The sequence below is a fragment of the Trichosurus vulpecula genome, chromosome 7 (assembly GCF_011100635.1).
Source record: "Trichosurus vulpecula isolate mTriVul1 chromosome 7, mTriVul1.pri, whole genome shotgun sequence".
NCBI classification, from domain to species: Eukaryota; Metazoa; Chordata; class Mammalia; order Diprotodontia; family Phalangeridae; genus Trichosurus; species Trichosurus vulpecula.
Genome location: NC_050579.1, coordinates 111,949,947 through 111,977,574, shown reverse-complemented (window position 1 = coordinate 111,977,574; position 27,628 = coordinate 111,949,947). Strand labels below are relative to the sequence as shown.

Here is a 27,628-nt window from a genome sequence, read left to right as displayed (position 1 = left end):
AGGTCCCTTCCACCTCTAAAATTCTATGATCTCTAATATATGATTTACCCGCATTTATCTGAATCCTGGATTCCCAGTTTAGTTTGCAGGATGATAGTATACCTTTCAGTCTCTAACGTAGCAAGTCTTATGGTAGAATAGTAACAGTTCACATTTCTAAAGGATTTCTTCCCAGTCAAGTCAGTGAAACCACAAAAGGGAGAGATAAGAAAGTATTAACATGCTAAATGAAAATCAAGGAGTTAAGCCCCATTACCCCCTTTATAAAGTGTGAAGTTTTCTTCATGAAACTAGAAGGGTAGTTTTCCATTGTCCAACCAAAGATTAGCCAAACCCCTAGTGGCTTTTACAAAACAAGCCTGTCAGCTCTGAGAGTCAAGTGAAGCTGAAAACAGCTTTGTAGAATATGACTCCTGGGTCAGAGAGCAGGGGGAATGAGGTAATTAATCATTCTTTCCCCTTTACCCCTTCCTCAGTGGCCATGGTACCTTTCAGCAGAGCTCCGGGCCCAGGGGAAGATATTATAATTCAGCCAAAAAAATGAATAAACAAAAGCAACTTTAAGGAGTTTTAATCTGGCTGCAGTGAAAAGAGCCAAGCAAAAAGAAGAGAGCTAGGCATCTTAAAATCAAGACTAGGGAAGAAAATTCAGGGGTACCATGAGTACATCATGAGAAGGAAAAGGACATCAGGGGTCTGCAATTCCAAATGAGTGAGTTGCCTCGGTGAGGTGTTCCCTATATTTATATCTCATTATAAGTATACTATACTCTAAGTTTACGCTTACTCTGATAAATGCTATTGTCTATATTTGTAGGAGAGTAAACTCCATATTTGTGGGAGGAATATTTTGTGGCTTCTGTTTTTACTATGTGATCCTTGTAAATGATTTTCCTTTGAGCTAATTGTGTCTTCTGGCTGACTACTAAAGGAAAGCATACCAGAGGGGGCTCATGAGCTCTACTTTTAGGAATGCAGGTCCACAAAGTACCTTGAAACTTGGGAGTAGATATGCCACCTACACAAGGACCTAACCAATAAAAATGTAAGTACCAAGATGGGAAGAAAAGTCTCAAAGAGTGCTATATTTCTATAATATTTTAAGGTTAATTAATGTTTACAACAACTCTATGAGGTGTTATAAATATATAATCCCCATTTTCCAAATGAGGAAACTATAGCTCTCAAAAGTTATCAATGCTGAAGATCCCATAATTAATATCAGAGTCAGGATTCAAATCCAGATTCCTGATTCTAAGTTCAGCACTATTACCAGTACCCAATATTACCTCTATTACAGCCTACTATAAGCCAGTATGCTCCAAATGCCCTTCTTAAAGCAGCAAGGCAGAAGTTGGCCCAGTGATGAAGTGAATTCTTACCTTCCTTCTCCTTGCCTCTTTTGTGATGCTCTCTCTCATTTCTGTGATTTCTCTTTGAAGGGCCTACTCCTCACATTTTCACTGCATAGTGAATTGTTAAAATTAATACCTCTATTTCTAAGAGAATCATAGTCCACAGGAGGTAAACTCTCCAGTCCCTCCATTGAATCAGCATGGTTATCAGCTAGAGATATTGAACATGGAGGACAAATCCCAGGGTTTCATTTTGCAAATGCCTCTCCATCCTCATCAATCCAGATACATGTGATTTTTCTATGTCGTTCTCCATGATGAATCATTTATAATTCACTATTATTACCATTCTATACATTTTATATTAATAACAACAGCTTACAGTTGATAGTTTATGGCTAAAAATACTTTAATATTTGTCATCATGATTATTATCCCCAAAACAACATCTTATCTCCATCTTCTCTAGCAGATTGCCCATACCATCATTCTCACTCTTTCTAATCTTCATTCTCTCCTTATCTACTGGCTCCTTCCCTGCTGCCTACAAACACACTCAAATCTCTCCCGTTCTTAAAAAGATCCTAAAATGTCTCCCAGCTATTGTCCTATATCTCCTCTCCCCTTTCTTAGCTAATCTCCAAAAGGCAACTACAGTTTATGCCTGCACTTTCTCCCCTCTCACTCTATATAGAAAGAAAAACCTACTGGTGAAGGATTTCACTTTAATGAAAAACACCTCTATTCTCTGAACTCCTTTATTTTACACTGGCAAATGCCCATATTTGTCTCCTGTCTAATCCCAAACAGGGAAGCTCCATCCAAATCCAAGGTGAGGCAGGATAGTATAGCAGGTAGGGTGCCAGGGTCTGAGTCAGAAAGACTTGGATTTAAGTCTTCCTTTTGACACATCCAAAATGTGAAACCCTGGCCAAGTCATTCTTGGCAGTTCATAGGCAATTCTCTAAGATGGTAAAAGTCGCAAAACAGCTGAAAATCTGCATTGGCAGAGGGATTTCCTCAGAGAGGTCCCTAGGCCAATTAAATCAGCAAAAAATAAAAAGAAAATCTAATACACTGAAATCAATGGAAGGCATTTCTACATGATGTTCATTATTTAACTAGTGGAATGGAAGGGAATCCTTTAAAGTTGAGTTATAACACCTGTTTATGGAGGCGCTATCTTCTGTACTTGTTATTTATTGCTCAGTTACTGGTGAAAAATTATTTCTTTTATAGAAATAAATGGAGAGAGGAGAGGAAACAAGAATAAATCTCCCAAAGCCCACCTCTGTATGAATTGGACTAAATACCTGTTTACAAGTATATCCATTGTGAATGTCAAATGCAAACTATTTTCAGATTAACAAGCTTCTGGTGTACAACTAACAATTATAATGCAAGTCCTGAAACCTGGGCTCTTAAAAAACTCCAACAAGTGATGATGGTTTCTGTATTAAAAAAATAGACATAGAATGCTGAGTGTGGTTAAGGCTTTGTTTTAACATTGATAGTCTCCTGGCACACAACATCCTAGGATTTCTGTCTGTTTAATTTATAATTTGAGATAACCCCCTCTTTCGCAATAGGATGTATATTCCTCAGCATTAGGTAAAAACACTAAGAAAGTACCTTCATCAGGTTCAGGTGCTTATCTTTGTGTGTGTGTGCTGCAGAGGATTTTAAATGCATTGCTTCTAAGATAAACAAATAAATGACAAGTAGCATTGTTTCCACAAAAAAAAATAACACCCATAGAATATCTTTATTAAAAATGCCATCTGACTTCTGGTACTGAGATGGCAGAATGAGGAAGGAATCCCCTGAAGCCCTCCCAAATTCCGCTCCAAACAGCTAGAAAGCTGCCTCAGAATTGATCTAGGAGCAGGGAAGCAGCTTACCAGCCTGGCAGGAAAGGTCTGTCTCACTGGGGTGGGAGGGAAGCGTGGTCGAAGAGCAGCAGCAGCCAGCCTCACAGCAGAGGGCCTGCAACAAGACTCCAAGCCTATAACAAGCACCAGCAAAGCCCTACCCTCCTGCAAGCCAGCAGTCCCTTATGCAAGTGAGCAGTCTGTGCAGCACAGCAATGTCCCACTCCAGAGACCCCACCCCCAGCACAAGCCACCAACAAGGCCTTGACCCCATTGCTGACCAGTAATGAAGCCCCACCCTGGGGGCTGGCCAAGAGCAAGACCCCACCCCTGGGGCCTATCAGTAGAAAGACCCTGTTTCCATGGCAACTCAGAAGCAGGGCCCCACTACTGAGGCAGACCAGCATACAAGATCCTCCTCCAGGGCAGCCACCGGAAAGACTCTGTTACCATAGCAATTCAGCAGCAAGGTCCCATCCCTGAAATAGACCAGCAGCTAAACTCCACACCAGGAGGCCAACAGGGAGGCCCCAGCCCCCAGTACAAGCCAGAAGGGACCTCCAGAGAAAGCAAGTAGTTAAGCCCTAAAGCCCAGGGAAAGCCAGTAGTAAGATCCAGAGCCTCAGCACAAAAAAAGCGTGGGACAGTGCAGGACCAGGGTCCAACTCTCACATAAAAACACCAAGTCACAAAAAAGAAAAAAATGAGCAAAAAACAAAAAAAGAGTTGACTATAAAAAGTTACTATAGTGATAGGGAGCTTAGAAGTGAACAATAGTGTAAAAATGGCTATATGTAAAGCCTTGAAGAAAAATGTAATTTGGTCTCATGCCCAAAAAGATCCTGGCAAATTAGAGAAGCAGAAGAAAAACCTGGGAAAAGAAATCAGAGTAATACAAGAGAATCATGAAAAAAGAGTCAATAGCATGGGAAAAGATACAAAATTTTACTGAGAAAAATAACTCCATAGAAAGCAGAATTGGTCAAATGGAAAAGGAAATACAAAAGCTCACTGAAGAAAATAATTCTTTAAAAATTATAATTGAACAAATGGAAACTAATGACTATGAGACATCAAGATACAATAAAACAAAATCAAAAAAAGTTAAAAAAAGAAGAAAATATGAAATTTCTCATGGAAAAACAAATGACCCAGAAAACAGATCCAGGAGAGATAATATAAGAATTATTGGACTACCTGAAAGCCATGATTTAAAAAAAAAAAAAGCCTGGACAACATCTTTCAAGAAATTATCAAACAAAACTGCCCTGAAATATTAGAACCAGAGGACAAAATAGAAATTGAAAGAATCCACCAATCACTGCCTCGAAGACATCCCAAAATGAAAACTCCCAGAAACATCATAGCCAAATTCCAGATCAGGGAAAAAGTACTGCAAGCAGCCAAAAAGAAACAATTCAAATATTGTGGAGCTACAGTCAGAATTACACAGAATTTGGCAGTTTGCACATTAAAGAACTGGAGGGCTTGGAATATGAGATACTGGAAGATAAAAGAGTTACGATTACAAGCATGAATCACCTGTCCAGCAAAATTGAATATAATCTTTCAGAGGAAAAAATGGATATTTAACAAAATAGAAGACTTAAGCATTTCCAATTAAAAGAACAGAGCTGAATAAAAAAAAATGGACCTCCAAATACAAGACTAAAAGGAAACATATAAAAGTAAAAAAGAAAGAGAAACATAAGAAATTCAATAGGGTTAAACTGTTTATATTTCTAGATGGAAAGATAATATTTGTAACTCTTAACAACTTTATTACTATAAGAGCAATTAGAAGGAGTATATGTAGACAGAGGGTGTAGATGTAAGGTAATTTTGATGGGATGATACGCCAAAAAACAAAATAAAGGGGCGAGAAAGAAAACTGCACTGAAAGGAGGGGAGAGATTGAATGGGAGTAAACTATCTCATACAAAAGAGGCATGAAAAACTATTATAATGGAGAAGAAGACGAGGGGGTGGCAGGCAAAGCTTAAACTTTACTCTTATCCAATTGGCTCAAAAAGTGAATAACATACTCAGTTGGGTACAAAAATCTATCTTACCCTATAAGGAAGTAAAAAGGGACAGGGATAACAGAAGGGGGAGCAGGGACTGATAAAAGGGAGGGTATATTGGGGAAGGCAATGATGAGAAGTAAAACATTTGTGAGGAGGGAAAAAGTGGGGGGTAAAGCGGGAGGGATAAAAAGCAAAAAATAGCATGGAACATACACATACACAAGCATACACAATTAGTTATCATAACAATAAATGTGAATAGGATGAACTCTCCCATAAAACAGAAGCGGGTAGCAGAAAGGATTAAAAACCATCATCCCAGAATATGTTGTTTACAAGAAACACAGTTAAAGCAGAGAGACACACGGGGTAAAGGTAAGGGGCTGGAGCAGAATCTATTATGCTTCAGCTAAAGCTAAAAAAGCATGATCTCAGACAAAGCAAAAACAAAAATCGATCTAATTAAAAGAGATAAAGAAGGAAATTATGTCTTGCTGAAAGCTACCACGGACAATGACATCATCAATATTAAACATATATGCAACAAATAGTATAGCTTCTAAATTTTTTAAGAAGTTGAATGAGTTACAGGAGAAAATAGATAACAAAACTGTACTAGTGGAGGACCTCAACTTTCCCCTCTCAGAACTAGGTAATTCTAACCAAAAACTAAATCGGAAAGAAGGAAGTGAATAAAATTCTGAAAAAATTAGATATGATAGATCTCTGGAGAAAAGTGATTGGAAATAGAAGGAATATACCTTTTTCTCCACAGTACATGGAAACTACACAAAAAAAATGACCATGTATTAAGATAGAAAAACCTCACAACCAAATGCAGAAAAGCAGGAATAGTAAAGGCATCCTTCTCAGATCATAATGCATAAAAATTGCATACAAAAATGGACAATGGAAAGAGATAAAAATTAATTGGAAATTAAATAATCTAATCCTAAAAAACAAGCGGGTCAAAGAACAAATAACAGAAACAATCAATAATTTGATTAGAGAAAATGTCAACAATGAAACAACATACCAAAATTATGGGATGTAGCCAAAGCAGTACTTAGGGGAACATTTACATCTCTAATTGCTCACATCAGATCAATGAACTGGGCATGCAACCAAAAAAACTAGAAAAAGAACAAATTAAACACCAAAATGGAAATCCTGAAAATCAAAGGAGAGATTAATTGAATTGAAAGTAAGAAAACCATTGAACTAATAAATAAAAGTAGAAGCTGGTTTTATGAAAAAAAAATAAAATAGATAAGCTATTGGTTCATTTGATTAAAAAAAGGAAAGAAGAAAAACAAATTACTAGTATCAAAAATGAAAGGGGTGAATTCACCACCAATGAAGAAGAAATTAAGACAATTGTTTGAAGCTATTTTGTCCAATTATATGTATGCCAATAAATGTGATGATCTAAATTAACTGGATGAATATCTACAAAAAATAAATTTCCCAGATTAACAGAAGAAGAAATAAAATACTTAACCTAATGGTAGAAAAACAAATTGAACAAGCCATCAATGAACTTCCTAAGGAAAAATACTCAGGACCAGATGGGTTCACAAGTGAATTCTAGCAAACATTTAAAGAACAGTTAATCCCAATACTACACAAAATATTTGGAAAAATAGGCAAAGAAGGAGTCCCACCTAATTCCTTTTATGACGCAAATATGATACTCATACCCAAATCAGGAAGAGCCAAAACAGAGAAAGAAAATTATAGACCAACTTCCCTAATGAATATGATGCAAAAAAATTAAATAAAATACTAGCAAAGAGATTACAAGAAATATATCACAAGGATCATACACTATGCCCAAGTGGGATTTATACCAAGAATGCAGGACTGATTCAATATTAAGAAAAGCATCAGCATAATTGACCATATCAATAGCCAAACCAAAAGAAATCATGTGATTATCTCAATAGAGGCAGAAAAAGCCTTTGACAAAATACAACACCCATTACTATTACACTAGAGAACATAGGAATAAATGGAGCTTACCTTAAAGTGATAAGTAATATTTATCTAAAACCATCAGCAAGCATTATCTGTTAAGGGGATAAACTAGAAGCCTTCCTAATACAATCATGGGTGAAGCAAGGATGGCCATTGTCACCTTCATTATTTAATATTGTACTAGGAATGTTAAGTATAGCGATAAGAGAAGAAAAAGAAATTAAAGGAATTAGAATAGTCAGTGAGGAAACAAAACTATCACTCTTTGCAGATATTCTGATGTTATATTTAGAAAACCCTAGAGAAATCAACTAAAAACCTACTTAAAATTGTTAAGAACTTAAGCAAGTTGCAGGATGGAAAATAAACTCACATAAATCTTCAGTATTTCTACATATTGCCAAGAAAATCCAGTAGCAAGAGGCAAAAAGAGAAATTCCATTTGAAATAACTGTAGACAATATAAAATACTTGGGAGTTTACCTGCCAAGAAAATCCCTGGAATACTTTTCATACAAATAAAGTCAAATCTAAACAACTGGAAGAATATTAATTGCTCATGGGCAGGCCGAGCAAATATAATAAAAATGACAATTCTACCTAAATTAATATATTTATTCAATTCCATAACAATCAAATGATCAAAAAATTATTTTATAAAGCTAGAAAAAACCATAACAAAATTTCTCTGAAAGAACAAAACCTCAAAGATATCAATGAAAAAAATGTGAAAGAAGGTGGTTTAGTTGTACCAGATCTCAAACCGTATTATAAAGCGGTAATTATCAAAACAATCTGGTACTGGCTAAGAAATAGAGTGGTGGATCAGTGAAATAGATTAGGTACAAATTACATTACAGTAAATGACCATAGTAATCTAGTATGTGATAAACCCAAAGATCCAAGCTTTTGGAACAAAAACTCATTATTGACAAAAACTGCTGGGAAAACTGGAAAATTGTATGGCAGAAACTAGGTATAGACCAACATCTCACACCATATGCCAAGATAAGGTCAAAATGGGAACATAATGTATGCATAATGGGTGATACCATAAAGAAATTAAGAGAGCATGGAATAGTTTATCTGTCAGATTTATGGATAAGGGATGAATTTAGGACCAAAAAAGATAAACAGAGCATTACAAAATGTAAAATAATTTTAATGCTATAATATTTAAAAGTTTTTGCACAAACAAAACCAGTGCAATCAAAACTAGAAGGAAAAGCAGAAAACTGGGGGGGCGGGGGTGGAATTTGCAACAAGTATCTCTGATAAAGGCCTCATTTCTCAAATATATAGAGAACTGAGTCAAACTTATAAAAACACAAGTCATTCCCCAATTGAAAAATGGTCAAAGGATACGAACAATTTTCAGACAAAGAAATCAAAGCTATCTCTAGTCACATGGGAGCGTATTTTTTCATGTGCAATGAAGAACTGTGACTGACAGCTATTCTCAGCAATACAATGATCCAAGACAATTCCAAAGGAATAATGATGAAGCATACTATCCGCCTCCGGAGAAAGAACTGATATTGACTGAATAAGCCTGAACCATGCTATTTTTCACTTTCTTTCATTTTTTTTCTTTTATTCGAGTCTTCCTGTACAAAATGACTAATATGGAAATGTTTTACATAATTGCACATGTATAACCTTTATCTGATTGCTTACCATCTCAGGGAGAGAGAAGGGGAAAAAAAGAGAGGGAAGGATAGAATTTGGAACTCAAAAATTTTAAATAAAAATGTTTTAAAAATTTTTTTAAATGTCAGCGTTTCTTCTCTTTTAACCACTAAAGAAATGTCCTTAAATATAAAAAAAATACATCTTCAGAGAGGCTATACAAGGAGCACTAGTCTAGCAATCGGGAACCCTGAATTCTAGTCACAACTCTGTCCTTAATTTTGTGACCTTAAATCAATTCACATTTCTGAGCCTCATTACCTTTATTTCTTTAACGAAAAGAAAAAAAGAAAGTAGGACTAAATGATGCCTGAGACCCCTTCAACCTCTACCATTTACTGATTCTGTGAATTGATGCCCCTCTGTGGATCCCTCACTGGTATGATTTCAAAGTGTTTAAATCTTTGAACATCCAAGTTGACAAGTTCCTGCATGACCACGGTTTTTAGAGGCAAAAAGATGAAGGAGGGAATCCATTTGTTTCTTAAAATAGCAATCTACTATCACCAAATTTGGCTGAATAGATTCATGTATTTTTCTGTCTGGTCAAACCTGAATAACATCTGTCTGTTTCAATACACAGCTGCTTTTACCTTGAATAATGCATAGCTTGGTGGCCTGCAATGTTAAAATAGAAATCAGTTGTATGCTTCATCTCATTTGTGTGCCCCGTGGCCTCAATCCAGTGTCCAATGGGGAGACAATACACACCATCTACCAAGTTGTTTTCATTATAAGCACTGCAGCGGTCATGGTGGGGTCCATTACCTATAACAAGAAGAAATGACATACACAGCAATTAAATCCATGTTCTGCTCAAACATTCTCAAAGTAAACTAGAACTAGATAACAAACAGCTGTAAACGGATAAATGGATAAAAGAGGCATTAATGAGATTTCTTGAGGGATGTCTCCAAAGTTTTGAGTAAAGCTACAACCCATAGTAAGTAAGCTCTGTAGCAAACTAATTAACCCTTTCAATTTAGTAGGGAAATCTTCCATCCACTGATACCCTAAAGGACTCACTGCAAATCAAATACTTTCACAGAATAAATGCACATGGAAAGAATCTAAATCACTAAAGGCTGCTTCAGTACATAACTTTTAATTTTTCAAAAAGCAAATTATGGCTACCAAACTTGGGAGAACAGGGCTTTAGCTCTGATTATTCTGCTAATTTTCCACTAGCTCGGGTCAGCCTTTTAAGCTCTATGGGCTTTGGTTTCCTCATCAGAGAAATAAGGAGGTTAGACTAGATGCTCTCTAAGGCTCTTCCAATTCTAAAACTCTACACATTTAATTGTTTAACTCACTGTGATTGATATAAGGCTGCTTGGTATAGTGGACAGAGAGCTGGCCTGAGATTACAAAAGACCTGTGATCAAATCCCTCTTCTCATGCATATCAGTTGTGTGACCCTGGACAAATCTTTTAAATTCTGGGTGCCTCCAGACAACTCTGTAAAACTACAGATTGAAAGACAGTTGCTGATCTGAATTGCTAAAGAGAATTTGCTCAATGGGAATTCCACTCAATGATCATAGGTCAGGATTTTTTTAATGTCATTAATCTGCACATAATAACATTTGTTATATGAGTTATATATTAGTTCATATTAGCTCAATCAATTAACAAGCATTTATTAAACATTTACTATGTGAAATTAAACTGAATAGAATGCAGTAAAATCAGTTTTGTGTTCCACAGCTATCAAAATTATTTCCCTTAGTTATTCGTCAAATTCTAATTTCAAGATGACCTATTCCTCTGTCTCTGATTGATACACCCAACCAGAATTCAGCATCCTACTTCTCTACAAACAAGGCTATGCCTAACAAAACAGCCAGTATACTGGGTACCTTCTCAATCAAACCACTAGTAAATTGAGAAAAATCTGTCAAATGAATTGGTTTCCTCAAGTGGTTAATTCATTCAAAGTAGTGCAAACTTTCTGTCTGTTGTCAAAAATTCTATAGCAGGACTACAGTAGTTTAAATTATTGTCCGTTTTCTTTTGGAAATTACAGACTTATCTTTATGATTTAAAGCACCAAAAAATTATATAGACTTTTTGAAAACTTGTTCAAGTCTCCAAAATGGATCAAATGATTTAAGAACAAGAGTTATTTCCTAAGAAATAAGTGGTCAGTGGATAGAATGGTGCTCACAAGAAGAATCATAAACTATCAACAGCCATCTGAAATATTACTCTAAATAACTCATTACATGACAAATACGAATCAAATTGGAAAAGACAACAACAATAATAATAATAACTAACATTTTTATAGCACTTACAACCTGGTACTGTGCTAAGCACTATGCTTTAAAATTATAATCTCAACTGAACTTGACAATAACCCTGGGAGGTATTGATGTGGATGCAAACAGTGCCCTAAGGGCTAAGCTGCCTTTTCCCTGGTTTGTCCTCTAACTTGGAGATACAAAGGTGCCCCAAGGGATGAGTTTCTCTCTCCCTGGCACTCTAAAAATCTCCTCCCCTTATCTTGAGTTACCATATAACTTCCCCCTTATCCTGGACCATGGAATTCCTTGTCTCCTGCTCGACCCTGGGTCATAAAATTTCCGGTCTCCCTTATCTTGTGTCAATTGTTGTCCTCTACTGGTGTCCTTATCTCATCCTGTCCCTAAATCTCCAACCCCCATGAGAAACCCTAAAATCACCCTACAGGCTGTACAGCTTTTGGTCTATAAAGTCTGGTTCCTTCCCTACATCAGTGCCTTGGTTTAGTTAGCTCCTTGCTAAATCTCAGGCCTGCTGCTTTTGCATCAATAAAGCTCCCAATGACTACAGAGAAGGTCTAAGTGAATTCTTTCACATTTGATGAACCAGCTCTCCCAACTCTGACCTCATTAGGTACTATTATTATCCCCTTTTTATAGATGAGGAAACTGAGGCAAACAGAGGTCAAGTGACTTGCCCAGGGTCAGAAGCTAAGATGTATTTGAAACTGGATTTTTACCCAGGTCTTCTGACTCCAGGCCCAGAACCACCAAACTGTCTAAGCTCCCTTCCAACAAAAGATGCAACTAGAAAATAAATGAGAAAAATATCATTCACAAAGGCTTATAGGAAGATAAGCACAACAATATATTGCTCATGCAGCTATAAAGAGGCCCAATACATTCCAAAATAAATTGAATTGTAAAAGAATATTCACTAAACTATTCATACTTTTTGACTCATTGATCCCACTACTGGAGATGTACCCCCAAGATGGTCAAAGAAAGTAATTCATAATACTCATAGTAGTATTTTTGTCAATAGAAAAAAAAAACCCACAAAGTTGGTTCCCATCAATCACCGAATATCTAAACAAATTGTGGTATATTAATATAATTGTAATATTTTGAGGAAAAACAATGAAGATGAATTCTGAGAATTATAGGAAGATATACCTGAATTAATGCAAAGTAAGCAGAATAAAAAATAAACAAACAAGCAAACAAAAACCACTGTAACGCATTATATATGTTATAATGGCTCAAAGCCTTAAAAAGTTTGGCTGGAAAGCCATTAAGCTAGAATTAGACAATGACTCTGGCCCAGGTTTTAGCTTCCATGATGGCTTAAGTTCATTTGTACAGCAGACTATATATCACATTCAGTTCCCTGAAACACTACAAAGAGATAAGACCTCCAGAGTTCTTTGAAATTTCTGTGTCAGAAATCCCCTGAAATGAGTTTTAGGGCACAGGACCCTCAAATTAAACAAGAAGCCATAAAGTCTTTTTAACTCTAAGCTAAAGAGAGAGACAGAGGTGGGCCTCTGTGATCAGGAACTATATGGAACTCTAGTTGTTAATCAGTCTTGTCTGACTCTTGGTGACACGGTGGGGTTTTCTTTACAAAGATACTGGAGTGGTTCGCCATTTCTTCTCAGGTGGGTTAAGGCAAATAGAGGTTAAGTGACTTGCTCAGGGTCACACACAGTAAATGTATGAGGCCAAATTTGAACTCAGATCTTTCAGACTACAGGCCCATGCGATCCACTCACTGAATCATCTAGCTCTTATAATCCTAGGCTCTAAACCAACTTACATAGTCTTTCAAGCAATCATCCTTCACACCAATGGGGAGAATTCCATGCAAACATACAGGGGGAAGGAGAGAATTTACAATTAGTTCAAAAATATATAATAGTGAGGGTAGGAGTTATGTGGAGGAAGTTCTTCTACTCTGTGCACCAAAGAACTTAGTGCCTGAGGCAAGTCTTCCCAGAGAATAAAGACCCTTCTAATCAAGACTCTGAAAGAAGTATATAAGACTATAAACCACTACAGAAAAAGAAGAAAACCTGAGAAGAGTTGTGTTTTTGTTTTGTTTTCCCTAGTCCATTGATGAGGTAAGTCTAGGATTCTGCATTTCTCACCCACCCTCCCCCCAAAATTTTTTGTAGCAATGAAAGATTTATTGATTTTAAACTACAAGACCACAGAGGGACCCATTAATCCTCCTATGAAAAAGAAATAACACCCCAAATAAGAGGTCACTGTGACATGCTGGCAATAATCAGCATAGATCAGCAGTGACCACGAGACCAATACCGCAACATTGAACAGCAGTTTCGTAAGACCAGCAGGGATCAATACCTGTCAAAAAGTACGCATCCACAGCATGAGAAATAGGCAAGAGTTTCAAATTAAACACATTTTTAAAATTTCCAACAAGAAAACTTCACTGTTATACCAAAATTGACACCAAGTTTTGAGTCTCAGAAAATGTAAAAATAGTGGTGCCTAATACTGTTATAGGAATTTTTTATTTCCTTTTATTATTTTTTTGTTTTTTGGTACTTGGAGCCATTTCTCCCACAAATTTTGCTTAACTAAAAGTCTGTCTTCTATTAATATTAACCCTTACCTAACCAAAATCTGACTCATTAAATAAGGGATGACTGTTTGACATTCCTCAGACAGAAAGTCAAATGGGAGTCAAAATGATTTATTTATGTGTTAGTACCTCTAGCTAACTGTTTACTGAAGGAAGGCTTTCCTTCCTGATGACAAACCCTCTTGGTTATCTTGGTGACATGTAAATCTTCCCCCTCAACAAGACTATTTGTGAAACCTCTAAATAGTTTAATCTGTAACCTGACTTACTTTACCCTATAGAGTTTGTTTGCTGTTGAAGTTTGTTCAACTTTTACAACACCAAAGGAAGTATGGGATTATGGATCTATCTTCTCTTTAACTTCTATAGCTTAAGAGGAATATACAAGATTGCAACATGTAAAAGAATTGTTTCTCTGTCATTGGTGTAATTTTGCCTATAAGAGGGTTTCTGAGAATCCTAATGATTGTTCAGGTTTTCTCTGGGGCCCGAACATATGCTCAAGCATAAGAATAAATAGAGGTTTTTACCTCTATAGTTTCTGCATTATGGTAAATGTAATTTGGCAGCACTTACCTACCACAGGAACTCAGAAAAGAGATATTTCTCCCATAACAACGGGAATAAGGAAATGGAAAATGGGGGAGGGGCGGGGGTTTCTTGTTATGAAAAATGGCATGAGTTCAGTTTGCATGCAGCTAAATTTGAAGTAGCAGTTGGACATTTAGGAAAGAGATTTTTGTAGGTAGTTAGAGATAAGGACTAGAACTCAAGTGAGTTATAGTCAATTACCAACCACTGTCACTTCTAAAACCAAAACATTTCTCTCATACAACTCTTCTCCATTCCCACTGACACACCAATCAGCTCCTGCCCTGAAGAGGGCAGAAACCCAGCACTCCTTAAAGTAGATCATTCCCCACTCCAATCCACATTGCTTTCCAGCGTCTCTATAATTTATCCTAATTCATCCAACTATGTTTTACCATCCCTTAGGAACTCAGCATCATGTCTCATGAAAGAAAGCATATATTCTGGTTATAACAAGCCCACCAACTGTCCTCCCTGCAGAGAGCCCCCTTTTAGGAAAGAAACAGGGGGAAAAATGAAAAAGAACCCCTAAAGACAAATTTCACCTACAACACTATTAACCCTAAGGCTAGTCTATTGGGGAATGGCTAAACAAGCTGTGGTATGTGATTGTAATGGAATATTATTGTGCTATAAGAAATGGCAAGCAGGATGATTTCAGAAAAACCTGGAAAGACTTACATGAACTGATACATAATGAAGTAAAGAACCAGAAGAACACTGTACACAGTAACAGCAATATTGTTCAATGAAGAATTGTGAATAACTTAGCTATTCTCAGCAATACAATGATCCAAGACAATCAAAGGACTAATGATGAAGCATACTATCTGCCTCCAGAGAAAGAACTGATATTGATCGAATACAGATGGAACCATGCTATTTTTCATTTTCTTTCTTGTATTTTTTTCTTTTATTCGAGTCTTCTTGTACGAAATAACTAATATGAAAATGTTTAACATAAAAAAATCCTGCAGCTAGCATTGCTATCAAATATAGTCTTTATTACTGTGAAAATCCCTAATTTATTTTTAACTCATCATTTTAGCCAAAAATTAGTTCTCTTTGTTTTTTTTATTAAATTTTATTTCTTTTGATTAACAAGCGTTTATTTTCTTCCCTGCTCCTAATGGGAAAAAAAGAAAGAAAAACAAAACCATCCTAACAAATATACATAGTAAGGCAAAACAAATTCCCACATTGGGCCTATCTAAAAACATATGTCCCATTCTGTGCTCTGAATCCATCTCTTCTCTGACAAGAGGAGGATTCTCTGGAATCATGGTTGATTCATTATTTTGACTGGAATTCTTAGGTCTTTCAAAGTTGTTTGTTTTTACAATGTTATTATATTATTGTTCAGCTATTCCCCAACTGACAGGCACTCCTTTAGTTTCCAGTTCTTTGCCACCACAAAAAGAACTGCTATTAATATTTTTGTGTTTGTGGGTCCTTTTCCTCTTCCTCTGAGCTCCCTTCAGTGATCCAAGTGAAACATGACTTCTCTTACCTTCACTACCTTTCCTCGTGCGCAGCAGTTGACATGTTAAGCATGTAAGGCAAGTTAACAAATGTACTTCTGATTATTTTTTGGTGGCTCAGTAACTATAGAGACCATTTATGTAATTTTGTCATGAACAGGGATGATTCCTTTGCTCCTTCATCAGTCTTACCACTTATTACTTAATTCCAACAAAAATCGAGTCTTGAAAGAGGTTATGGATCTCATTCAGATATGTACTCTGCACATATTAGGTGTTTCATAATATTTGTTGTGTTGAAGCGAATATCACTCTATACTGCCAAATGAAAAGTAAAAGATGGCTCCCTTTATAAATCATCACTGCTCTTCCCAGATAAATCAAATTCATCTATTTTCTACTGACTGTTATATATATCATGCTCTGTGTATTTTAAAATGTGGCATTTAACAGCCTAAAGGGAAAAGGATAAGGACTGAACCGATGATTTCATTAGGATAGGGGACTCCTGAGTAAGGAAACTCCCTCTGGTAATTCAGTTTCATATCTTCTCTGCAACTTAGAGATCTAAAGAATTGCCTTGTGCCCTGAGGATTTAAGTGACTTACTCAGGGTCACACAGCAAGTGTATCAGAAGCAGGACTTGGACCCATGGCTTTCTGGCTTTGAGGCCAGTCCTCTATCTACTACGCAACCCTACTTCTAAAATGTAATATATAATCCAAAACCAGATCCAAATCTAGGTCTCTCATTGTGCAATGCAGAAGTCTTAGGGCAGGCCTAAATAGTTGTTTCTTAAGCAACTTTAGTTACTTTAGAGGACACTCTAAATAAAACATTTTAAATTATACATATATATTTAATTAAAGGGTTAGCTAGCTCATTTCCATGTTGCCAAGCACCAGTCCCATAATTAGCAATGTGATATTTTACCGGTTCATTTGTTACATATAGAAGTTCGGAAGTTACCTTAAATGAAACTCTTTTCTGGTTGATGAGCTGAGGTACATAAAAGATCGTTTTTTATAAGTGAAATGCTCATATGTTTCAGACAAAACATATGCCAGCAAGGCTTGATATTGAAAACTTGCTGTGTGTACAGCCATTCTGAATAATCGTTGCATTGTTGTTTCTGTGAGGGAGAGGAGGGCTAGGCTAAACCTGTGTTTTCACCAATATTAGGAAATTCCTTCTACTATCAAAGATCAACGACGCTTCTGTGCTTTATAAACTGGGAGAGCTGCCAGGGCTGAGTGGTTAAGTGAATTGGTTGTGGTCATGTACCTGGTACAAGTTGGAGGCGAGATGTGAACCTGAGGTCTTACTGATTCAAAGGACAACCTTCTGTCCACTACACGGCACTGAACAGTATAGTATCGAAAATCTATTATAAACTTTCCAAATGAACTGGGGAAATAACCAAGGGAGTACTAGTAAATGTTTAACAACTAGTTCTTCTAGGGGAGAAAAGTATACTGGACACACTTTTAAATTAAATCTGTATTATTAGCAGTTTCCCAGGCATTTTCTTAAGTCTTTGTTGTTGTTCACTCATTTCAATTGTGTCTGACTTTTTGTGACCCCATTTGGGGTCTTCTTGGCAAAGACACTGGAGTGGTTTGCCATTTCCTTATCCAGTTCATTTTACAGATGAGGAAACTGAGGCAAACAGATTAAGTGACTTGCCCAGGGTCACATAGCTAGTAAGTGTCTGAGGCCAGATTTGAAATCCAGTCCTCCTGAATCCAGGCCCAGCACTCCAGCCACTGCACCACTGAGAAGCCCTTTCTTAAATCCAGTAACCAATAAAACAAAAGTCAAGCCCTGATTTATAATATTGCTGATTTCCAAGGGGTAGATGCTCACAATGAAACTTTAACACTTTCTGGAAAGCCACAACAAATCAGCTCCAGTATGCCCCTGGAAAATATGCAAACTCCATGTCAACTTGTGTTGTGCAGACTCAGCCAACTACCACCTGTTCAGTTGTATATTATTAACCACAATGATCACCTATTCCCCGAAGCCCATTTAACTGAGCTCTTTATTTTGCATCTAAGAGAACTTATATTCAACCCCAGACTCATGATGAAACATGCTACCTACCTATTACAAGGAAGGTGGTATACATGCAGAGAGGTGATATATAGATATAGACATATATGCATATACATACATATATACATACATATATACAGATATAGTATATATGTGTGTATTACGTATATACACACACATATACTAGTTATAAGGGCTTTATTTTTCTCTTTTTCATGCGGGTTGGGAGAGAAGGTGGGAGGAAGAAAAGGTAGATTTGCATATTAGAAAAAATAATTAAATTACAAAAAAATAAATTACTCATAAGGAAAAGTGCAGAAATAATATTAGGCTTGGATTTGGAGACTCAGGTTTAAATCCTGGTTGTGTGACCTTGGGAAAGTCATATAATCTCTGTTTCTTCACCTATAAGATCCTATTCTTGTTGGTTGGTTGTTTGTCTTTTGTAAATAATACTGTATTTCCCAATTATAAGACAGGAAAAATGTGGCTACACAGCAAGCCCTAATGGAAGGAAAAAACCTGGGGATTTTAGTGGACTTCAAGGTTACAATGAGTATGCCAGTGAGAGCCAGAGTGGTACAATGGAAATGTCACTGGATTTTGAGTTGGAATACTTGGGTTTTTACTTACTTGGACGAGTTACTTAGCCTTTCTAGTCTCAGTTTCCTCATCTACATAATGAGAGGTATAGATGAGATGAGTTCTAAAGTTTGTTTCAGCTGTAAACCTGTCATCTTTACAAAAAAGAGGAAGAGCATCTATACGTACCAAAATATTCATATGAGTTCTTCTGTGATGGCAAAGAACTAGAACAAACTGCTAATAGATGAATGGCTGAAAAAAACTATGGTACACGAAGATGATGGAATATCACTGTGCTGTAAGAAATGATAAAGGAGACAGTTTCAGAGAGACCTATTAAGACTTATGTGATGTTCTGAATGAAGACAGTAGAACCAGGAGAATAGTCTTCACAACAACAATAATATTGTAAAGACAAACAACTTGCAAAGACTTAAGAACACTGATCAACTCAATGATCACTCATGATTTCAGAAGGCTAATGATGAAACACGCTACCTACCTATCACAAGGGAGTAGGTATACATATATATAGAGGTGATATATATATATATATATATATATATATATATATATATATACTTGAAATACATATAGTATGTATGGGTATATTACAAATATAGACACATACATGCTAGTTACAAGGGTTTTATTTTTCTCTCTTTTTCACGGGGTAGGAGAAGGAAATGGGAGGAAGAGACGGTGGATTTTCGTATTAGAAAAAATAATTAAATTTTTAAAAATGAACCATATAAGAAAAAAATGATTAAATTACAAAAAAAAAAAAACCAAATCTGTTAGTCAAAAAAATAAATCTATTACCCAAAGAAAGCCCAAAAAGCTAATGTAATTTTGTACTACATTAACAACAGGAAGTGATGGTCCTACTATTTTACCTTGGTCATACCAACCTGGAGTATTATGCTGATTTGAGAACATCCATAGGAGAATGATCAAGATGATGAAAGATATAGAAACCACATCATTTGAACATCTATTGAAGAAACTCAGGATGTATAGCCTGGAGAAGGGAAGACTTAAAAGGGTCATGAAACCTATCATCAAATATATGAGAACTTTGTGGAAGAAAAATTATATTTATTCTGCTTATGGCCAAAGGGTATGACTAATAGTAATATTGAGAAATTGCAGAGAGAGAAATTTAGGAATGATATAAAGAAAAAAATTCCTAACAATTCTAACAAAGTAAAAGGATGGGCTCAGCAAGCAATGAGTTCCCATCACTGGATGTTAACCAGTAATTATTCTGATTACTGGATGACCATTTCTCAGAGATGATAGTCTCTGTAAGACTTAATTGGACTTATCCCCTGAAGAGTTCAGTTATATTTCCTATACTTGTTTCTATCACGTGTAGAAAATTTAAATTAAGAAATCAACTTCTGATTTTAGAGGGGAGGCCTATTTGGTTATTGATTAGATTAGATGACCTCTGAGGTCCCTTCCAACACTGATATTCTGTGACTGTTCCATCATGATTCATTCATGAGTCTGGGGGCCCAGTATACATCTGGCAAGTTATTTATTAGTATTTGTAAATAAATGCAAAAACAACATCATTTCCATAGACTAGCTGTGTGCTGGCAAATGCTTAACAACCTGTGCAATGGTAATCAGGGAAGGATTTTTTGCTGTTCTTCTCTTAAGTGCCTTTAATGAGTCTGGCCTTTGTTTGAATGGGGCAGGTAAAATGGGATCTTTTTGTCTTGGAGTGTTTCTCAGCACTAAGACAATCAAGAGTCATTGAATTGTATATGATGGTGCCAGTGGTTGGAGCTTTCCCACACTCTGGTTACTCCCATCCTAAATGGTGAGCCTCGAGCCCTCAGGGTCTTGAACAGGGTATATGTACTTGAAGGTTAGCGTTTCACTTTTGGGGGTACACTCATTGAAAGAGTATGGGTGACAAGACTCTGGGCAAGCCATTTAAATAGACCCCCAGCTTTGATAACCCAGATAGATATACATTGGTGCTTCTCTAGTAACTATGAATTGTGATTTGATCAGACAAAGTCTGTCTGTATGTGATTTGTAATTTCTGTTTGTATTTGCCCTGAAGTTCAGGGGGCTGATCTTTTCCCCCTGAACTAAGTGAATGATATGTGTATGTTTAATTAATCTGAGACTGTTAACCCCTTCAAGTTGCTTTCCTTAGAAAAGCAGATGAAAGAACCGGTGTTGGCAGCCCTTCCTGCGTGCTGTTGTTGTTGATCTTATACAGCCATAGTAGCTGCTAGCCACACTGTTGTTACAACCTGCTCTCCAGAAAGAAAAAGGAATATATATATATGTATATATGCACATATATACACATATATATATACATATATGTATGTATATATATACATATATGCCAATGAAACACTTTCAAGTTTAATCTGCATTACTAACATTTTCTCAATCACTTTTTTACATCTAGACAATCAACAAAACAATAAATTAAGCTCTGATGTGTGTAAGAAATGGGAGGAGGAGTTTTGTTTCCACAGAATTGAAGGTATACCTTTCCTCCTCCCCCACCCCAGCTTTAGCAGAAACCAGGCCTCAGGTTGGTCAGGTGAAAGGTCAGAGGCTTGTACGCATGCTTAAGTGAGCCATGTGAGGAGGGCATGATGGGGGCAGTCGGGCGTTGTATCTGGCCAATGAAGAACCTGGCGGGAGATTCAAGGTGAGGGTCTATTAAAGGACTGGCTTCCATCTGAGTCCTTTGTACTTTCTCCTGTACTCTGTTCAGAGGAGCTACCCATTTATTCAGGGGGAATAAATGTAAAGTATAATTAAAATGTTCCTGACTTCCCAATGAGTTTTGTTTATTCCTAGACAATGTGAGTATGTTTCTAACATGTGTATGTAGCCTTTGCTAATTTCCCCCGTTATAAATGCTGGCACTGAAAATTTAACAATCAGCCCTCTAGAGGGGCTGAGCTGGTTCCAGCACACTCCTATAGGCTAAACTTACCTTTATTACTGAGGGAGTAAAAATTTATTCAGTTTAATAGGTTTCCAAGATTATCTACTGCTAATTTTGTTAGTATTTATTTTGTATGTATTTATATATGTATATAGTCTTCTCTAATATAATGTATGCTCCCTGAGTTCAGAGACTGTTAACATTTCTTTCTCTTTCCCCAAACCCCAACATAGTGCCTGTTACCTAATAGGTGCTTTAATATATTAATGAAAGCAACTCTAGGTCTTATTCAAGATGGGATAAAAGTAAATTCTTATATGAGAAACGTAACATATGAAAAAGAGACAGACCCACCCTAGCTTCGTATTACACCAATTAGGCCTATAGCAGCAAGAAGACAGTCATTAAAATGTAAGCAAGGACTGTTTCATTCTTTTTATATGTAACTCCAGTGTGAAGCACAGAGCCCAACACATTGTTGGTTCTTACCAAATGTTTGTTGATTCCTTGCAAAGTCTCCCTCAAGCCTGATAAATCAGGGTATGAATTAACTCAAGAAGTTCCTTTAGGCTGAACGTGTAGGTAAAATTGATGGCCAGTTCCCTTCCAATTCTGTTAGTTTGATGATCTACTGAGGATGTTTAAAACTACTGAAAAAAGCAAGGGATACCTCTAAATGTTAGTCTTATGTTAGATTTAATTGGATTTATCCCCTGAGGAGTTCAATTACATTTACAATTTTGGTTTCTGGCACATGAAGAAAAGAAAACCTTAAAATTAAGCAATCAACCTCCAAGTTAAGCAGCAAACACACCCTAATTTGACATCCTGTACTAAACCACTGAGGCAGAGAAAGGTATAAAAAGTGGTGTCATAATTTCAACTTCCTTCACATTTTAATATTCAGGAGAAGTATTCTTTCCGAGACTTTCAATTTGTACATTCAGAGCATCAAGATTACAGTATACATACTATGATCAAAGAGGACAGAACTGACATAAGGAAAACCAATGGCTAGGCTACAGTACAAACAAGCCCAATCCAAAATGCAAAGCCTCCGTGAGCAGCCAGAGCCTCATGCCTGCTTTTGTTCACGACTGGATGCTGATGAAGTTTGAGCAGTAAATAAAGACATCAGTGTCCAGTGCATGGGGACAGGACATGCAGAGTTCCTTCCTAGGTAACAATCGAGAACGTAAGCTGAAACAAGAGAACACACAAAGGGAAGTCCAAACGTATCTTTTAGTCCAGAACTATTATTTCATGAATGTAGTGATTCTGGATGAGGAAATTCATTCCTCCAAGACAGATTACAATTTTCTCTGGAAACTCTGGAAGTTACTTTAGATGTTGCCAGTTGAGCGGCTCGCCCTGGGTCACTCTCGAGTTGAAGTGCCCTATTATTATTCATGTCCCATAAAATAAATTCCGACCATATAACCTATTAGTGTCTGTAATGTATCTTTTGCTAAATCTCTGAGTGCTGTTAATACACAAGTTCCTCTATAGCACATCTGTCTTTTACTGTTGGGGAAAGATACTCTACACTTTTGTGAATCTGTGTAACATTTTAATATTCTTTGTAACATTGGTCATTAAATAATGCAAACTAGATGGTAGATGTATTAATTATTATCCTAAAACCAACTGTTTTGTCAAGTATGGTTTTATTGATTTGAAATAAATTGTGTCATCCCAAGTGCTTGTGTTATTGTTGATGCCTTATTTTGTGTATGGTGCTTTTCTTCCAAACAAAGGAGAGCTGCACCAAGTCTACTGTTAAGTTTCTCTAAATAACTATTAATAAAATTTAAATCTAATCAGATGCTGAAAAATTAAGTGACCATATAACTTTAGTTTTTTTTAAAGATCTATAAAGAAGTTGGTAGAAAATATTTGAATTAAAATCTGCCTATGTTTAAATATTTTTTTTTAAAAAGCCAGTATGGGTCAAAGGTAGCATGTGAAATCAAATGCCGAGGCTGGCTCTCCATCCCCCATGCTGCCTCTCAATACCAAAATAGGAAGTTAATGGTAGCCAGGGACTAGACCTGGGATTTGATTGGTATAGGAAGTTGCCTATAAAGAATTTCTTCAACCGATCCTGGCTGACACTTTTTCTGCTACTTAAAGAGACTTCGAGACATGCCTAGAGCACTCAGAGATTAAGTGAATAGTCCAGGGTCACAGAGCCAATAAGTGTCAAAGGTGGGACTTGAATCCAGATATTACAACTTTCTATCCACTTACATCACATTGCTAGTGGATATATTGGTTAGAAATAATTCAACAAAAACAGGACAGCAGCCAGGATCCCAGGTGTTTTGATAAGAAGTAACCTATATAAGAACATCGTAGTGGGGGAAAAACAACCACCACGAAAATAGGTAGCATTGCACTGGGTGTATGGGAGGGAGGAGGGAAGGATGAACTCCACAGTAGACACAAGGATGTGGCATGATAAAGAGGATATGGGTTGTATGCCAAAATAAGGAAAGTATTTTATATATTAAGAAAATCTGAGAAAAGATATTCTTTCTTTGCCTGGCCTTGGAACATATACGATCTAGATTCTGATGCACACTAGCTATGTGACCTTGAGGAAGTCATCTAACCAGGTATCACCCCAGAAGACTATAAATTACAGGTGCATCAGTGAAGGAAGTTTCCATGCTGGAAGCTCCCTACACTGAGGAATCATAGATCCAGATTAGGAAAAAAAAAAGGCAGGGAGCATTAGAAGTAATGAATGATATCCTGCTAGAGGATAATGTCTGCATATACATTGTCTTTCATGCTAGAGGATCGCCTTACTAATAAGGGTCACTATTTGTGTGAGTATGAATGACTAATAAGACTACAGGTAACAATTTTATTTGTCCTAGATAAAGATAATCTACCTAAGGCCTTTGCTCAAGGCTCAAGCCTCTCATCTGGCATATTACTGTGCCACCCAAGCCCCAATCACGTGAAGCACAACTCCACAATTGATCCAATCTCATTTATGTCCTTTAACAGAGGTGTCAAAAGTCCAGCCTTAACTAGGATAAAATATAATTGGGAAAAGTTTAACAACAACAACAAAAAATAAAAATACAACACAATTGAGATAACATTAATTTATGGTTTTCTAAGTCAATATGCAGCCCCTTTTAAGTTTGACACCACTGCTCTATACAACCAAGCTAAAGGCCTTGAGACATGCATTCAGCCCTTCTATGCTTGGGGACATGTTTCAAGGGTGAGCTGGATACAGGCAGAAAATATAAAGTATCAGGAACTAACGGGGTTACTGAACAGTGTGACCTGAAGTGGGGCAAGCTCTGAGGAGAAATGGAGTACATACAGCAGGGTCAAGGTCATCTTGAGAAGCAGCACGGTCTGAAAGCACCCTACTAGAACACGAGAGGCTGTCTCCCTAGGCTAGCTGTGTGGTCTCAGGTCTCATTTAACCTGTTTATTCATATGGAAAATTAAGAAGTTGGTGCTTTGTATCATTTGCATTCCAAATGCTAGAGTCCCAAAAGTCCAAAGACTCCCAAAACAATATTAGAGGCACAAATGAATAAGCTTAGAAATTGTAAGCTTCCTAAATCCCCCAACACCCTAAGGTTAATCCACAAACTGAGCATTGGTAATAACAGATTGAGGATATGAGGTTACATTTAGATATAAAAGTGGGGATAACTTAGCAGATGGAACAGGTAGGCAATGTAGTTGTGTGATTCTGGACAAGTCACTTAACCTTGTTTGCCTCGGTTTCCTCATCTGAAATATGAGCTAGAAAGGAAATGACAAAACACTCCAGTATCTTTGCCAAGAAAGCCCCAAATGGGGTCACAAAGAGTCAGACATGACTGAAGTGTCTAAACAACAACAATCTTAGCAAATAGATGTTTGTTCTGGGAAGAAACATCCATCTCTAATGAAAGGCAAACCCTTAGCTTACAGAGAGTAATGTTGCTTTAAAAAATGAACACTGAAGAATAAAACTTCACAAAGGTTCTTTTGGACAGAACTCAACAAGTATACCAAGCCAATTCTAGCACAAGAGTCCTGAAGAGAAACTCCACAAATACCATCTCAGCTTCAGACTGTAGAAAGTTCAAAAAAAGTCTCCATTTCATAATTAAAGGAAGAGAGAAAAAGGAAAGGAGTCTGAACCAGGCTAACAATTATTATAGGAGTTCACATTTGTGTAAGACTTGGTGGTTACACAGAAACCTAAATATTTCATTTGATCTCCCCAGCAGCACTGTGAGGCTAAGATCAGGAAACATACAACAAACAGTCTGAAGGGAAAAGCAAGATTCAATCATTTTTTTCCTCAGAAGGCTTACTAGAATTAAGCTAATTATGTTTTACCTCATAGGGATAGGAACTGAATCTCTGATTTCATTGATTTAGGGAACTCCTTGTGAGGAAACTCCCTTTAGGGATGCTGGAATAGTCTTAGAGAATTGCCTAGAACAATTAAGAGGTTAAGTGACTTGCCCAGGGTCATATAGCCAGTATGGGTCAGAGGTTATACCTTAAGCGTGTGTGAAAATTTCTAAATTTAGAAAAACAAGAATATATTAATTTGTCTTTTTATTTATCAATTTATCTATTGATTAATTAATCTTAGCATGTACTTAATCATTATGTTCATCAGGTACTAACCCCATCCACTTTTATTGAAGACATGATTCAAACATAAAACAATTAGAGAAAAGAAGGCAGTGTTTTAACAAGTGCTAAATTATGTGGAACAAGACATTTATCATGGGACCTTACTGAATGCACATATCAATTAGGGCTAGTGTAGTCAGGAAAAACTTCCTGGAGAAGGCAGTACCAGTTCCCGACATTGAGGCTGATAAGAATGGTAGATAGAGAGGATGGTAATGAATGAATGACCAGATTTCAAATTTGTTTATGGAATGTTACACAAACGCAAATAAACTGACTTCGATGGATGGTGAGTCATGAAAAAAAGTCCATTAGGGTTTATATAAATATTCACATTTCTGTTTCTATTACTTGCTAAATTCCCCCTGCATATCCCCTTTATGCAATACAATTTCTGTGCAAGACACAGAAATGGAATATTTTAACAACTTTCACCAATTATGAAAAAAGTTGAATTTTCAAAACTAACAAACTATTGTCAATAATCTACCTAATGCTTTAAAGTTTGCCCGGGGTTTGATATGCATTCTTCTCACTTGAGCCTCAACAACAACCCTGGAACGGTACCATAGGTATATATTATCCCCATTTAACAGATGAGGAAACTAAGGCTCAGAACGACTTGCTTATGGTTGCACATTTATTAAGTGTCAAAGGAGGGACATAAACCTACTAGAAAGGAGAGGCAGTGTGGCAAAGTGGATAGAGGGTCAGTATGGAAATTAGGAAATTATGGTTCTGACATAACAGTTCTGTGACCATGAAAAGTCACTTAACTTATTAGTGATCTAGGCAACTCTGTAAGATATGAGTTAAACTGGTCAGTTGCCCAGTTAATAAAAAGAGATCTGCATTATGAAACTACTGTCTTGGACCGAAAATTTTTAACCAAAATAGTTTTAGATTTGTACTTACAAAGTGCTTTACAAACATTAATCTTTCTTAACTGTCACAATCCTTGTGAGTTATTATCAAGTATCATATTCCCCATTTTACAAATGAGGAAACTGAGGCTTATATCTTTTCCCGACATCATATAAGTGACCTGGCTGTTCACACTGTGCATGATGAAGGCAAGATTCAAATCCAAGTTTCTTGACTCCAAGTCTTGTCAGTCTTTCCTTCTGAAACAACTGGAATGCTCATGTCCTGGAAAAAGCAGGTGTCAGGATATACTGCTGTCTAGATAATCATTTAAAAGGGAAGGCACAAAAGAAACTAAATTTAAAAAAAACAGAATGAATTGAATTAAATTAATTAGGTCTTGATGAATATACATGCATTCCAAAAAAGGAAATGACTTGAAGATTAAAAATTCTCTCTTTTGTAGGATCAGTAGAAAAACCTAGGATTTTTTACCCAGGTGCTGATTATTTTTAAATCTCCATGAGGTACACTGCTAAGTAATGATATTATTAGGCAATTGAATTTCAAGTAATACCCAGATGACAACCAAATAAGCTTATTAATTATACTAGATATTATCATGGGCATCTCCTGTTACATTTTTTCAAGTTCAGTCTTAGCTTGCTCATAG

At 36.5% G+C, this 27,628-nt stretch overlaps 1 protein-coding gene across 2 annotated transcripts in view; it reads right to left on the bottom strand.

The window, feature by feature from the left end:
• Positions 1-27,628, bottom strand: part of EPM2A (EPM2A glucan phosphatase, laforin) — a 197,330-nt gene that overhangs the window by 94,311 nt on the left and 75,391 nt on the right. For both annotated transcript variants that reach the window (XM_036767833.1, XM_036767834.1), the window contains exon 2: positions 9,513-9,687. In XM_036767833.1, coding sequence (XP_036623728.1) covers positions 9,513-9,687 — 175 coding nt within the window. The remainder of the gene's footprint in view (positions 1-9,512; positions 9,688-27,628) is intronic.